General features: G+C 42.1%; 1 protein-coding gene and 1 long non-coding RNA gene across 2 annotated transcripts in view; one reads left to right on the top strand and one right to left on the bottom strand.

Moving 5' to 3' along the window:
* Positions 1–2,494, bottom strand: part of LOC146206785 (serine/arginine-rich splicing factor 12-like) — a 30,402-nt gene extending 27,908 nt beyond the window's left edge. The window contains exons 1-3 of the mRNA XM_084591571.1: positions 2,335–2,494; positions 1,394–1,498; positions 663–766 (exon numbers count right to left, since the gene is read on the bottom strand). Coding sequence (XP_084447697.1) covers positions 663–766; positions 1,394–1,498; positions 2,335–2,402 — 277 coding nt within the window. The 5' untranslated portion in view covers positions 2,403–2,494. The remainder of the gene's footprint in view (positions 1–662; positions 767–1,393; positions 1,499–2,334) is intronic.
* A 388-nt stretch (positions 2,495–2,882) lies between these two features.
* LOC146206784 (uncharacterized) lies at positions 2,883–15,507 on the top strand. Its single transcript, XR_014704519.1, has 3 exons — positions 2,883–3,082; positions 12,150–12,214; positions 13,114–15,507. It is a non-coding gene; the product is annotated as an uncharacterized LOC146206784 (long non-coding RNA).
* The last annotated feature ends 441 nt before the right edge of the window (positions 15,508–15,948 follow it).

The following is a 15,948-nucleotide window of genomic DNA, read 5'->3' as shown; positions in this document are numbered from 1 at the left end:
CGCACAGCACAGCCCAAGATTGCGTCAAGAGGCGCCAAAGCGGACGTTCCGCAGTTCGGCTCATACGGGGCGCCACCATCAAACTAAGATGGCTGCACCCAGGCATCGAAACTAAAAAGGTCTATAGCAAGGCAGCGAGCTCAACTGATACCAAGGCCAGAATAGGTCATTTTGCCCACAAAGCCACACCACTTCACACATTGTTGGCAATTAAAAGAGCTGCCCATTGGACCCCTGCACTTCCAAGCCCTGTCAAATGGAGACTTTCACAGGCTACAGTCCAAGGCCTTTGAAATGTCCATGTGACAGGGGTATCAAACTTATGACCATAAGAAAGAAAATGAGCCAGCTAAACACAATATGACGCTCAGCCACAACTTACAGCTATCGAGCAGAAGAGCTGCATTCGTGTAAAATATCCAACAAAGTAAACCAGGCATCAATCACTGCCAATGGCAATTTATCTGCCACATGACAGCTAACACCAGTGGGTTCTATCTTCACAGGTTCTGAGGCTCACCATGCAGCTGCTAGGTCAATCACTGCCTGGAAATCAACTCATAGTTGCAAGTCAGCACCACCAGGTGTTATTGCTACAAATATGTAAATTCTAAACTGGATGTATACCAAGCAAAGCACAAAATTAAAAAAACGTCGCTTACTTTTCCTGTCTCCTTGGGCAAACTCAATCTCCAGCTCCCGACCATAGAAGCGAGTGCGGTCCAGTGAGTACATGGCATCTTCAGCATCCCGGAGATCTTCAAACGTGACTCGGTTAAGGAAGGCAACAAGCAATGCTTTTGGGCATGAGCATTACACCAAAAGGAAAGCTTTCTGTGGAAGGATGGTGTCAAGACAAGCATGGGGAGAAAAGCAACAGAACCACCAGGATACTGTCGACTATACCTGATCCCGCAACGTGTCTGTGTGGCTTTACATCTTTCGGCGCTTGTCACTTTGAAAATGCACGAAACCCTTGCTTGGCTCTTGCCCTTGCACGCCAGCCCAGATTTCATGCACACGGCCCTAAAGCAGAGCTTGTTCTTGCCCGCTGTTCTGTAAGCGCTTGTATGCCGCCGCCCTCTCTCCAACGTGCTAGATGATCTTGGGCATCTTTACTAGTTAACTTTACTTGGCACACTTGGTACCTTGAATGGCTGGCAGAACAATTAAAAAAAATTAATCACACACATGAATACACACACGAAATAATGCAAGCACAGTTCAGGGTACCCTGCCCCTGGGGGGGGGGGCATAATGTGAAGGCCCGTGTAAAGCAGTGGCTCGACCAAGCAGCAGCTAAACGCACCAACAGCCCTGCTTTGCACTGCCGAACACTGTGCCCAAGGCAGACAAAAAAACATATCGCTCAGTTTCAGTCCACAAAGGATATTGCACGTATGCAAAACCCCGAGGCCTACGAGTGTAGTAGTCCACCGGTATATAGACATCGGTTAAGGGTCCATATTTACCAAATAAACTGCGCAGGTCGTCCGGTCTACAGCAGAGAAAATACCGAGGGAAGCAAAACTCATTCCTTAGAATACAAGCACCTTCAAAAATAAAAGCTTACGATGACAAGCAATCGACGAAACACCATGCACAAACTCAAAGCCCTTTTGAGGAGCGGCGTTCACATCTTGCCTTGGTAACGAACAACCGAACACGTGGCACTAGCCCTTAAGTTTAAAGTAGCTTTCCTAAACTCAAAGCCCTTTTGAGGAGCGGCGTTCACATCTTGCCTTGGTAACGAACAATCGAACACGTGGCACTAGCCCTTACGTTTAAAGTAGCTTTCCTAAACTCAAAGCCCTTTTGAGGAGCGGCGTTCACATCTTGCCTTGGTAACGAACAATCGAACACGTGGCACTAGCCCTTACGTTTAAAGTAGCTTTCCTCGCTTACGCAAAATCGAACATGGGCTGGAAAATACCGTCCACCTTTACAAACTGAACGAGCAATGTAACGAAAAAAAAAAGGCGGGGGGAGGGGGCTCGAAGCTTGATTTCCAGCGATGGCCGTTGGCGAGGAAACAAAGGAATGCTACAACCGCTAGGCCTAGCCGACTAGAGCCGGAATACAGCCGCTAGTTCCATAGAGAAAAGTTTGCCATACCAGAAAAAACCACATATACAAAAATGTGCTAAAGAACAGGCACACGCAAAAAAAATCTGTCACGTCAACTGCTACAGTTGAACACAGCCTAGCGCTACTCACAACCAGGTAAGGAAACGCATCACGCCACATCCCAGGCCTAAGCTATTCAAAGACAAATAATTGAATGCTAAGCTGAAGGAGAAATCATACTGCACTGCATAAAAATCGCATACATACCTAGTGCCATCGGGCACATTTCTAATAAAAAGTGAAGAGTTGGGAGGCCGCGAATAACGCGACGACATTCTGCAAGTACAGCTAAGCTACCACGCTACGACGCAACAGGGCAACAGTATGAGAAATGGCGGCAATGAAGGTCTCTCTCTCGCAACGCTCGTCACTCGCACAGGCAGCGTCATCTGGTGCCTCTGCCAAGCGACACCCGCGAACCCTCTAAAAAGCATTGCGAAAAAAAAAAAAATAATACCCTCCATGTTGTTTAAAAGCAAAGCTATCACCGGCGAAAATATGTACAAAAATTTATTGGCAGTAACTCGTCGCACAAAAATACGTCACGCTACGTCATCATAAACTAAGGAAAAGAAACAAATGTACGCAACAGCAAGTGCAACATTTATAATACTAATTTAAAACTTAAAATTTTGGCTGAAAAAAGATTACTGTTTATTTTCCTAATACTTTTAACTTATGTAGGTATGGGCGGCATCGGCGTTCGGTCGGTGCATTGGATTGGACGCGCGGACGCGCTTGATTGTGACGTACAGTTGCAGAGGAAGTTTTTCTCGTGTAGTGCAATTTCTAGCTTCGCTCTGGGCTTCGGGTTCGGCTATGCATTGTGCGCTTCACTCGACGCAAGGAAATTTGGCCCCCCTGGGCTGCTTATCTCGTTTTGCCGGAGGTATTCCGCCTTCAAATACGGAAGACCTGCAGTTGCTGCAGTGTTCAGTTCCATAGCTCTAAGGCTGTAAGTTATGGCACTGCATTTATTTACCTCCGAATTCCTTTTTGCAGTCAGCTAGGCTACTCGTCCGCAATTAATAGTTCAGTGTTCAATGTATCTGATAGAAACAGGAAATACAGGCTACATGGCCGGTTAATATCCTTGTCAGAAAGGAACTGTAGGCAGCAACACCTATGGTGAATATTCGAGGTTGCTGGGTTCGCATTATATGGCTCAGCAGTGTGGCTGATCAATCTGTAAGTCAGCAAAAACGGTACATAATACAAACTCCTGTTTTTGGAATGTGCAGTTGTACTCGGCAGTGTGCCCTGTATCTGAATTAACTCTGCAGTTTTGGGCGAAGCCTCCCCGCCCATATTTCTAGAGTTGCCATCTCTCAGAGATTTGTTAAGTCAGTGCAGTGGCATCCTCTTTTGACTTGTTCTTATGTGAAAGTTGCGATATGGGCAGTATGGTATGTTTTTCATCGAGACACTGGCCAAGTCAAGAAAAAAAAATGATTTTCAATTAAAGTTTGCAGTTGCAAAATTTCTAAGTACGCTTTTGGAACAGACTCGAAGCTCCAACTTGAATAAATTGAACATTCTAATAAGGCAGTTCAGCTAAGGCTTCCAGTCAATGCTTATTTTGCTACTACTGACCTGAAATGGCAGCTCCAAACGGGCGACAGGCAAGCAGGCATTCATATGACACATAAACCATAGGAACACTATGTATACCTGAAGAGTTGACACCATCTTTTCTTTGTTGGGGCTTATGTACCTCGCACATTGGACCCTCCTCTTGCATTCAGTGGCAGATCTTCAGGGGTCAGAGTTACTTCGTTTAATCACAATTATGCAAACTACACAGCAGTTTAAGTTGCAACATTTTTTTATTGAATGTTCAACAGGGCCTTCCAAATGAATGTTCCGAAGTAAGTGCCAATCAGAAATAGAGAAACCATTTAAGCTACATGATTACACTCAAAAGTCCAGCTGGCATGTCTTATTTAATCTATTTCATTCCTAATAGACACATGATATCATTTTGCCTGGGGTAAATTGGCAGCATACTTGGCAAAGTTACTGTTCAAAAGCAATTAAATTACATTACCAATTACTTGCTAAGCTTAAAAATATAATTACTAAATACTGCTCCCAAAAAGTAATGATATTACAATTATTTCCGCAGAGCAAATTCCTTCTCATTAATTACTGTCTGGATTTCATCCATATATAAGCTATGTAAAACTTGTGAACAAAACTTCTCTCCAAACACTAGAGCACATTCTTTCATCTTCCTGCCAAATTCTATCTAGTGAGACTATTCCCTCCCCTTTTCCTACAGAACAGGCTATTAAAAATATAAGACGATGGTAACAAAACAACAAAAACAGAATCGTGGTCAAACACGTCATGAACATTTCTGCCTGTCTCTTCCCCCAAACCTCTTTTTTGCCCGTGATGGCAAGTGTAACCAGGTGCCACTGTGCCTATAGCCAATATGCAACAGTGAGTGCTACTGCACACTTTCAACTAGTTTTGACCTTCTACCATTTTGCACCATCTGACTTTGATGGACCCTCAACGCCTTACATGTATACCTTCTGCTTAGAGAATGGTCGTGACCCGGAGACACAGGGCAGGTCTGAGGCCTTGAACACGTAGTTCTACTCAATTCTGTCTTTTTTTTGCTTATCCATCACTGTGGGACAGGCTTGCTACATGTCATTACTGCTTTCTTGGCGTCCGGGAGTACATAGTATGAAATATAGAAACGGCAGTGATTCACTTTAGTAAAAGTATTGAAATGAATGAATTACTTTCAGTGCTTAAAGTGCGATTATGCTAATGATATGTAACTTGAAACTTACATGCCCTAGAGAGGCATGCTGTGTTGAACATTTTCATGCCTAAGAGAAACTGAGATATTTAATGTTTAAAACATCTGCATTGTACCATCATATATTTAATATAAGCTGTTTTCATAGGCAGCTGAATTTGAAACACATTTAAGATGGCGTACATATTAAGCGCATTAATTTGAGTGTACTAAAATTGTGCTTAGTAATAGGTTTAGGTCGGTTTATCCCCTATGAAAATAGATGCCTGGTAAACTTTGTTCAAGCGTACCCATTTCAGCTGGAAAAGCACATTTCCAGCTGAATTTCTAGCTGGACTGCCATACTTTCCAGCTGTAAAAATATGATATTCCAGCTAAAGGCTTGACAGGAGGTGTAAATTTTCCAGCTGGAAATCTCAAAATTATAGCTGGACATGATTTTTGATTTCATAATCCAGCAGGAAATAGATGTCATTCCAGCTGGAACTACTTTTTCCCAGCCGGAAAACACTGTTTTCCAGTTGGATAATTTCTGTACACGGTTCCATAATCCAGCAGGAAATGAGTGTTTTTTTCGTCTGGGATGAGCTTTAACATCCCAGAGTGACTCAGGCTATATGTGACATGCTGTAGTGGAGGGCTTCGTAAAATTTTACCACCTGTGCACTGACATCGCATAGCACATGGGCACCTTGCTTTTTGGCGCTGCCAAAAAGCGGTCTCCACAACTGTGAATCAATCCCATATTCTTGAATAGAGTAGTCGAGCACCCAGTCACTGAGCCATCAGGTTGGGGCGCTATTTAAATACTTATACTTACCATGTGGATTGTACTATATGTAGACATAGGCACATCAAGTGAAAAAAAAAACAATAGTTATCTATAGTCGGCAAAATGGAACTGCAGTTTCACTTCACTGTACCATGCATGTTCTGCAGCGTACAGTTTTACTGATTCTGACAGAATGTATAGGATAATACCGATAGTATTAATTGGTAAGTCATGGATGCATTTGGAAACACTGAGCTTTGTTCACCACTTGATGCAGCATATAACTACAGTAGAACCCCGCTGTAATAAACTTGGATATAGTAAAGTGAAACTGAAGTCCCATTTTTCATAGACAGCTGTATTTCCCCCCCCCTTTATAGTAAAGATATTTTTGGTAAAAATCTGTTATAGTAAAGTGGGCCTGGCCACGGCGACGACTCCCAAGATATGACATCGCCGCCAGCTCACTACCTAGATACGCAAGGAAAAAAATTTTTTTTTTTTTGTATTTTAAAACAAAATTAACACAGTGTCCTTTTAAGTGGCTTTACCACTAGGCTTAGCAATATTCGGAAGAAGCCTACTTTACAAAGGCCTTGGAGCCGTGAGGGAAAGCACGCAGCGCGTAGGAAAAAAAAGGAAAGCTGTCTACAAACATGGAAAGGAAGCAGCGCGGTTCATTCAGAAAGTAAAGGAGAGTAAAAGTGTACCAAGAAATAGTTAAGGGGAAGAAACGGGCGAACATTCCCAGCACTGTGCAGCAGAGAGCATGAGGCAGCAGTGGCAAGAAGTGAAGTTGCAGCGTGTGTAGTCTTGCAGCACTTGACTGCCACTCGCATTTATCATTATTGCCTTTTAAAAGACAGAAATAGCAAAACGTGACACCATGTTCATGCAAAGCTTTGATGTTCACTTGAAATCAAACTTGGTTGTATTTGTTGCCACATCCTCATGCTTAAGAGGTACTTCCACTAAATGTAAAAACTTTTTGTAAGTGTAAAACATTGCATGAAGAGATGATAAGGGAGGGATGGAAGCTATTTCAGAGTGTTTTTTTTTTTTTTTTTCATTAAGCAACAGGACATGCTCATTAACTGCCCATTCAACTACTACACAGCATCTTCAGGACCATGTCATCACCAACAACTGATATAGCAAAGACCCTGATATAGTAAAGACTTTTGCTGGTCCCAGTGACTTTACTATTAAGGGGTTCTACAGTATGTCCAGTGCAGGAGGGTTCTCACATCAACCTTGTGTCAGCTATAGTGGGCTGACACAGCAGTCAGCTCAACCGCCAGAATGTGTTAATGTGAAGGTATGAAGCAATTTGAGAACAAATTATGTGTTCTATATGACAAGAAACGAAGCTCATTAATGTAGCAGATTGAACATGTTTGTGTTGCATGACAGGATGACAGCATACAAAAATTGATAGGGGCACATATAGCAACAAACGACAAGATGAGTACTCATTTGTCTGGTCATTCCTTTAAGAAAAGGAACGACGAATTGTGTTTTCATCATTTCTGAGCTGTTCATTCCTGTCTGCCAAGGTTTCAATAATCTTTAAGGGAGGAGATAAGAAAGAAATATCTATCTACCGACCAATATCCATTCTATCGGATTTTTCAAAAGCTCTAGTTATAGTTAAAAAAACTGAGAACTCTTCAATAAACACTCTTAATATTAATGACAGTCAGTTCGGCTTTTGCAAATGACGGTCCACTGAATCTGCTCTGCTGCTGCAAAAAGAAATTATTTTACAGGGTACTGAATGTAAGGATACAACGCTAAGTATGTTTTTTTACTTTAGTAAAGCGTTTGATCTCCTCAATCATAAAATATTACTTAATAAACTTGAAAGGTATGGCATCCGCGGCTCTCCTCTTATTCTGCTTTGATCGTATCTAAGTCAATGTAAACAGACAGTCTGTATTGATGGTAGCCTGCCTGGTTTAAGAACTATACAATGTGGAGCTTCCCAGGGTAGCCTTCTGGGTCTGTTTCTTTTTAATGCTTATATTAATGATATAGTTATATAAACTTGCTTTTGAAGTTATATATGCTCTGTATGCTGTATGATAAAAGCTTTTTCTTACTGATTCATCCATATATAGATAACCTATTAAAAAGAGGAAGCATTGTTCTTCAGTCACGGTTAAGATCAAATGGACTTGTTATAATTGTCAACAGCAAGAAATCTCTTGTGACTTTTAAACTTTAAAGTAACTTTATCAATGCCCATTTTACTTACCTTAAAAATTGATAACAGAATAGAAATTATCTACAGCTTTAAATCATTGGGCATCATTTTTGATGCACATATGAAAGGCACAAAACAGATTACATATATTACAAAGAGAGTGTCACAATCTGTTGGCGTCCTTTGCAGATGTCTCAGAATTTTCTCCAAATTTAAAGTTGATAATCTACAACACAATTTTTCAATCTTAACTATTGCCATTTGGTCTGGGCCACCACATCAAGCACTAACATTAATAAGTTACTAATGCTTCAAAAGAAAGTAATTAGATTAATTGTCGGGGGCAGCAGTTATACAGCTCATAACAGCAGATTTTTTTTTCTTAAATATGAGATTATTTGTATTAATGTACTCTTTAAATACCAGCTAGTATATTATCTGAGGTTCTCTTCTCCCACAGCAGCTGCTTTTCTTGTATTCCTCACAAAATTAAAACCAAAAGAGAAATATATCTTCACCCGATGCACTGATAAATGGGTTCTGCCACCCTTCAGAATAAATTATGCAAGACACTGCAGGCAACAGGGGCAGAGACACACAGTCAAGACAAGGGTTCACGGGAAACGGTTACACAGAGACAGGCTCAAGAGTCCACAGTCCTAGCTAGCCGAAGGGCATGAGAGTCTACAACTTCTTCGTCTTTCAAGCGCTACCTCAAACCGCCAGGTGGCAATATATACATATTGCTGTGTAATTCGTTAGCTTTGTTTGCAAGCTCCCATGTATGCCATTTTATGATTTATGTTGCTTTTGTTCTGGGTCACGCACTTTCAAGCTAGAGTGGTAGCTTTTTCGTCTGCGGTCGCTGAGTCACAACCATTCTCCAAGCAGAATTTAAGGTACGTGTGGCGTCGAGGGTCCATCGAAGGGGCAGATCGTGCAAGATGGTTGAAGGTCAAAACTAGCTGAAAGTGTGCAGCAGCACTCACTGTTGTGTCAGCTATAGGCACAGTGATGCCATAGTTACACATGCCGTCACGGGCAAAAAGGTGAGGGGAGGGGGGGAGAGACAGGCGGAAATGTTTATGGCGTGAACATTACCAAATGCAAGCTGCCGTGGTCAACTGTAAAATATATAATGTTCATTCATTCATTCATTTTATGGTTAAGGAGACATGAAGCAGTAATCTATGGCTTTTGAGTGCTGCAATTACTTTATTTATATTTGCCGTCTTCTGAAAGTGAAGCTTCCAGTACAGCACTTGGAAAATATTATTTAAAATATAAGATTGTTGGGACTGTGGTTGTTTGAAGTACCAATGAAGAGAAACAGGCCATATATATAGCCTGCTTGCTAGCTTCACCTTGAAAATAAACTGACATCTGATGTACAGACCAAATGGCTAGCCAATTGAAATGAAATGAGTATAGAACCTTGCTACAGCAAACACGGTTGCATTTAAGGAAAAGTCAAGTCCCAGTTCGTCTTCCGTAGACGACTGTAATTTTTTTTTTCACTTTTATAATAAAGACATTTTTGACAAACATTTGTTATAGTAAAGATTGGGATGAAGCGCATTTGGCAAGCACTCGCAGGTTATGACTAGCAGCTTACTGGTATCGCTAAAGAGGAAAGTATATAACAGTTGCATCTTACCTGCACTCACCTATGGCACTGAAACGTGGAGGCTAACCAAGAGAGTTCTAATTAAATTGAGGACAACGCAGCGGGCTATGGAACGAAAAATGGTAGGGGTAACATTAAGAGATAGGAAACGTGCAGAGTGGGTCAGAGAAATAACTCAAGTTACCGACATTCTAGTGGAAATTAAGAAGAAGAAATGGACATGGGCAGGACATGTAGTGCGAAAAGAGGATAACCGATGGTCGCTTAGGGTAACAAACTGGATTCCAAGGGAAGGGAAGCGTAGCAGGGGGCGGCAGAAAGTTAGGTGGGCGGATGAGATTAACGTATTCAGATATGTGGCGCAAACAAAGACAAACACAGGAGAAGATCCACAACACACGCGCACACTACCAACTGTAAGAAGAACCGGAAAACACTTCCTCTTCTACACTCTAGCCTCTCAGCCGTTATTTTGGGATGAGATTAAGAAGTTTGCAGGGGTCAAGTGGATGCAGCTAGCACAGAACCGGGTTAAGTGGAGAAATATTGGAGAGGCCTTCGCCCTGCAGTGGGTACAGTCAGGCTGATGATGATGAAAGTGCGTCTGACGGCGCCGACGTACTTCCCATGAATTAAATGACATTGCCGCACGCCCGATATACCTATAGAATCGCAAAAGCAGTTTTCTTAAACTGTCTTTACCACTAGGCCCTGCAGCTCTGATAAGAAGCTAACTTTACATAGGCCTTGGTGCTGTGAGGGAAAGGATGTGTAGGAAAAAACAAAAGTAGAGCTGGATACAAACGTGAAAAGAAATGGCGCGGTTCATTCAGAGAATACAAGGGCAGCGAGAAGTAGGGAAGGAATTAAACGGCCAACAATTCGCAGCAATTAATGTGCAGCGCGAGGCTAGCGGCCGCAAGAAATGTATGGAGACGCAGCATTTGCTCCTTTGCTGCACGGCACATTTCTCGTTTATTGCCTCTTCGATGACACAGCGGAAAGTGATGCTGTACGTCTTCTTGCAAGGCTTTGGTTCACACATTACATCAAACTCATTTGTATAAATTTGATCGTTGCATATGTCAAGAGCTCGAGGTATATATATACTTTCAGGCTGTAAACAAAAAAACCTTATAACTAAAAAAAATGAAAAAATTGCACATAGAGACGATATGAAAGAGATATGGAAAGTATTTAGAGTTTTTTTTATAAAGCAGCAAGATGTATACTGATTAGGCAGTTTAATTACTATCAGCTGGTGAAAATCGTAACTGCTTACATGGTTTATGGAACAATTCCCAGTTGGTTCCCAAATTCAGTTCCTAATGAGTTCCAATTGGAACCAATGGGAACTTAGCTGAAACTCAATGGGAACCAACTGGTACCAGCTGGGAATTGTTCGATAAACCAGTAAGACCAGCTATGATTTTCACCAGTATCTTCTGGGATATACAATTACCCTAGCTGATATAGTAAAGAAATTTGCTGGTCCAGGTGACTTTACTATAAAGGGGTTCAACTAGTACTCATTCAACCTGAATCAATGCTTTCAGGCCCTGCATTATACGAGCACAGTCAAAAAAGATCAATTTTATATTTTCAACTGTAACCATTTAATTTTCCAACTAGAACCAGAGGTGAGACCAATTGCACTCAGTGGGTCCAATGGGATGTCCTAATGGTATATACAATGGGTCACGCTCATTGCATACAATGAGTCCAATGGAACATACCAAATGGGACAAAAGGAAGACTGACTGACAATTTGCATGGAAACTGGTAATTACATGCTTGATGGAAATCAAAGAGTACAGGCAAGCATACGTCTCGCATAAGAAATGTAATACTGTACAGTTTCACAGATGCATATAACACAAGATTCCATACACCGAGCAAATTTACTTCTTTCTACTCTCATGCTGGGGCCAGTCTTGCCATTCGAGTGCAGTTATTTCATTTAATTTTGTAGGCGCAGTGATAGTAAGAGGAAGAATTTAGTTTTACAGGTTAAGCTACTGATAGTCATATATCCAAACCAATTCGCCCAGTTTTCTGTCTTCCAGAAGAATACTGCTGATAGTTGTTATTATGAATATTGTGTTTGTTTTCTTTGTGAAATATGGAAATGTTTCCATGGATACACTCAGTGCAGTTGGCCAGACCAATTGGACTCGGATGGTAAGTCTCACTGTATGCAATGAGTTTGACAAAGTGGGCTAACCAGTTGGCAAAGATTCATCTAACCAAGTAATTATTTGGAATATATATGAACTGATTAATATAGTTATGCACAGATGGCACTGTATAGCCTACTTTGCACAAGTAGCTGCAGGATCCAGTTGACCTATCAAATTGGAACCAACTGTTCCAAATAGACTTTCCAATGGGTTCCATATGGAATATGAATTCCAACTGGAACCCACTGAGCCCAATTGGGCTGCCCACTTGGAGGGAAAATGCACTGGAGGGATGCACTGGAGTATTGGGACATATGAGGCGACTAAAAGATAACGTAAAACTATTTCTGAGTTCGCTTATATTTGTTTGGGCAGACATTTTTGCCAGACCAGACATTTTTGCGTGCGCCAGCGTGAGCGCGCTGGTTTATAATCGGGAGGTTTTATTGCCTTCCTCGCAGCTTCAACCGATGGAGCGGCTCGACCCATAGAAAATGTCGGGCTTCTTTCGGCAAACTGTTGGAAGGTAAGTGGCACTCATCTGTACAGACCATACGTGGTAGTGCTGCAATACATGAGTAATATCTGCGGACTGCTAAAAGGGGGGTTGCTGGCCAGCTGAGAGATGGCTTAAACGTAAGTTGGCCCGGTGCGGAATGACCTGCGAAGTGCAACAAGCCTACTGCACAGCATGAAATGGCTACAGAAGTATGGTCATATACGTGAACGAATTCATGTACTTATTTGCTCAGACCGCCCACTGTCAAGTACTCACTTATTTCGGTGTATGCAGCAATGAGGGTGACTTCATTACTCCTCAGTTAGCATAGGTTCATGCCTGTGACGATATCTGTCCTTTTACTGCCGAAATAACTGCATTGGTAAAACTCACTGAGCTTGTTTATATAGATGTAACACTTTGGATGCATGTTGCTACCGCAGAGTTCCCTAATATATATATCTTTTGCCTGCTCGAACATAAATAGATGGAAGTGCTTGGCTTCAAGCTGCCGCCAAGACCATTGACAGCTTATTTGAAAACAGAGCAATAATTAATCTGAGCTAGCGTGTTTTGTGGGAGAGTGAGGCACCATTGCAAGTACCTCGTAATCCTGTCAAAGAGCTTGGCAGTTGCTGCTATAAGCACTCTCCATTGCAGTTCCATGCAAGCCGCAGCATATTGGGCACTTACTGCAAAAGTGATTTAACTTAGATTCTCTTTGTTGCTATTTCAGTGTTTTGTAAGTGTGCTAAATATTTGTATTTGTGCTAGCATTGACAGCCAGTCTCGTTACTATCTTTTTCCTTCTGCAGCAGGCACTCTCATTTGTTTTACTCGAACCAAATTCTACTGTGAGTGAGTTTGCTGAGTTTATGCAAACTAAATGTAATTGCAGTATTACTCTCATTTATTTACATTTGCAGTGGCAACGAATTCTTGGTGCCGACGAACGAGTACCCTCCGCCAGTTCGATTACACCGCCACCTCAGTAGTGCAGTGAGCTGCGACTGGTGTGACCAAATGGATACTCTCACTGCTTCCACAGGTTGAGAGCGTGCTCCCAGTCAAGTTTAAAACACCTTGCTTGCAATGTATTTAATCTTGTTGTGGAATATTGTCACCCTTGCATTTGCTGATATGGTATTATTTGAAAATCATTCTATACTCCGTTTCATACATCAAGTGCAACACTACCAAAGCTACAGCGCTTGTTCGCGCTCTCCGCATCCGCGATAAAAAATAGTGCCTGCTCTTGACGAGAGAAAATAATAGTTGCTTTGTCTGCAAGCTTAATACATTTTACATTTGCCATCAACTTCATAAAAAGCACCTTTTTTAGGGAGAAAAGTTCGGATTCGGCTAATTTGTATGTTGTTTTATGTCGTTTTTGTTCCTGCCGCGTTTTGCTGCCCCGCAACCTTGCCAGCTGTGCCACCAGATGGCGCTGGCTGTGCCCTCCGCGCTGCGCATCCCTTTTTGAGAAAATGGTTTTTTGGTGCGCATTTTTTCTATAAGATCCGCTCTGTGAAGATGTCTAAGCATGCGAAGCATGTTATTGCAAACGTGTATGCTCGGAATAGAGCCCGTTTCGGCAGGAACCACTCGCCTACAGAACGAGCGCGTAGTGATACGCCTCCTGTTCTTTTTCTTGCGGACTACTTGCGTAGCTTTCGCTGCGTTGCACCTGATGTATGAAACGGAGTATAGGTGGTTTGGAACACATGATTTGCAGTGGGGGGATGTGGGAAGCACAAATGTGTGACTGCAATTTTTTGCCAGTCTAGCTTCTAGCCTTGCGAATTAAAGTAACAGATTAATACCTTAACAGGCCTGACATTTATTGTAGAGTTTGCCATATAGAAGAAAACTTGATCTCTTGCGGAGGTAACACAGCTGTGGTTCTCCAAGAAAAAGTTATCCGTGTGTGATGGTGTCTAAAACATGGCATTGTCTTAGGTAACTTGGCGTGGAATCGGCCACTTCTTGTACTCTCTTGACAGCATCTTTTGTACTATGTGCTAGGTGACATGCCTTCAGGGATAAAGGTAGATGGAGAATACCTCAGTAATCTGCAATTTGCTGATGACATTGCCCTGAAGCAGTCACAGCAGCAGCTCAAGCAGTCAGGATGACGGGCAGTAATGTGAGCAGGTTGTACGTCATGCTGGTCATGGAGGAAATAAAAAAGCCTTAGAAGCAATGCAAAGGGGGAAATCGGCTGGTATGGATAGGCAACTGCAGATCTTTGAAGAGTGGTAGGGAAATTGTGCTAGAAAAACTGCTTGCTTTGTGCGTGTAGTGCCTCACAACCTCAAGCGTATTGAAATCTTGGAAGGATCCTAACAGTACCATAATCTATAAGAAAGGGGCTGTCAAGCACTTGCAAACTTAAACTGATCGGGTTACTGTGCATTGCCTACAAGATAATAGAATTGGGAAAATCGTGGACTTTCTATCAGCTGAAGGAGCAGCTGGCTTTCGTAAGGGCTGCCATATTTTTTAATGTGTCTGCCCTGCTGCTGTTGTGTGCTGGATTGTAGCCTACATCCACATCGGATAGGAGGTTGTGCAAACAAACTGCTCTTTACAGAAGGGACATAGTTTGAACTGCCCATATCATACAATGCAGCAGCAGTAGTGAAAAGTGCTCCACAAGAAGTGACTTATTGTAGAATGGTTGCTTTATTGCCCCTTGAGAAAAATCGCAACCATGCCTTTGGCAGGTGACATGGCCATGCACTGATTGGTTGTCTGGTTCTGCGATGTCATGAGGCCACATGATATGGCCGAACTGGCTGGAGCTCATATTGTGGAAAAGCGCAAAAAAGACAAAGGATCGAGAAAAGAGAGGACGACGCTATCTGGAGCTGCTAACTCAGGCAGCTCCTTTGAGGTGAGAGGGTGGAATAGAACCCTCCGAGACCCTTGGATCTAGAATTAGACATGCTATTCCACATTCATACAGCTTGGTTAAAACAGAGCTTTATACCCATGTATTTATACTCCGGCACAGTAGCCTAGCATCTTAACCACTGCACTACCGCAGTGGGGCTATTGTGACAACCATAGTTTGTTTGTGTGCAGCTTGTTTATTTATTTTTTTTTGTTCTTTCTGGCACATTGTGACATTTAAAAAATTATTCGAAATAAAGAGGTCTTTGGCGCCATTCACACGATTCTGCTGCTTCTACTATAGTTTTCTTTTTATGAGATCAGTAGCGAAGTCTCTTGAAGACAATTTTACTAGCTCTCAGTTCAGCTCAGATGATGAATCAGTCAAATGTTAGCCTCGAACCAAGAAAAGCTTAGTTTTAATCTCTGATCACTCTTGGTCAGTTACACGTTCTCATTTTGTGTTCCCACTGTCCTGTTTCCATTCGCTGGGTTTCAGCAGCAATGAAAGCTTGGTACTACTTGATATGGCTTCTCCAGAACTTCAAGTGTGGAACTTCTTCAAGCAAATCGAGTGGAGTTTGAACACCGAGCTCCTATTGCAGATTTTCAAATTTGATGGCAAACTCTCCCACCTTCTGGAAAACATGTCACCAAATAATCCAGTCATAAATCCTGAAAGGTTTGGAAATGCCAATGCTATAAATTGTAAAATGAGTAGAGGAAGGCCGAGCTTAAAAATGGGTGTTTTTAGCAATTTAGCTATATTTCTGAGAGAACAGCACACCTTCAAAATGAACTTAGAACCTAAAATATTACTTCCTTGGCAGTTGGACTTCGCTGCATTTTGTTAGTGTGATTTGGAG

The sequence above is a fragment of the Amblyomma maculatum genome, chromosome 1 (assembly GCF_055883805.1).
Source record: "Amblyomma maculatum isolate TAMU_Amacu chromosome 1, ASM5588380v1, whole genome shotgun sequence".
Classification (NCBI taxonomy): domain Eukaryota; kingdom Metazoa; phylum Arthropoda; class Arachnida; order Ixodida; family Ixodidae; genus Amblyomma; species Amblyomma maculatum.
The sequence above is the reverse complement of the archived record's forward strand: the minus strand, read 5'-3'. Positions and strand labels throughout refer to the sequence as shown.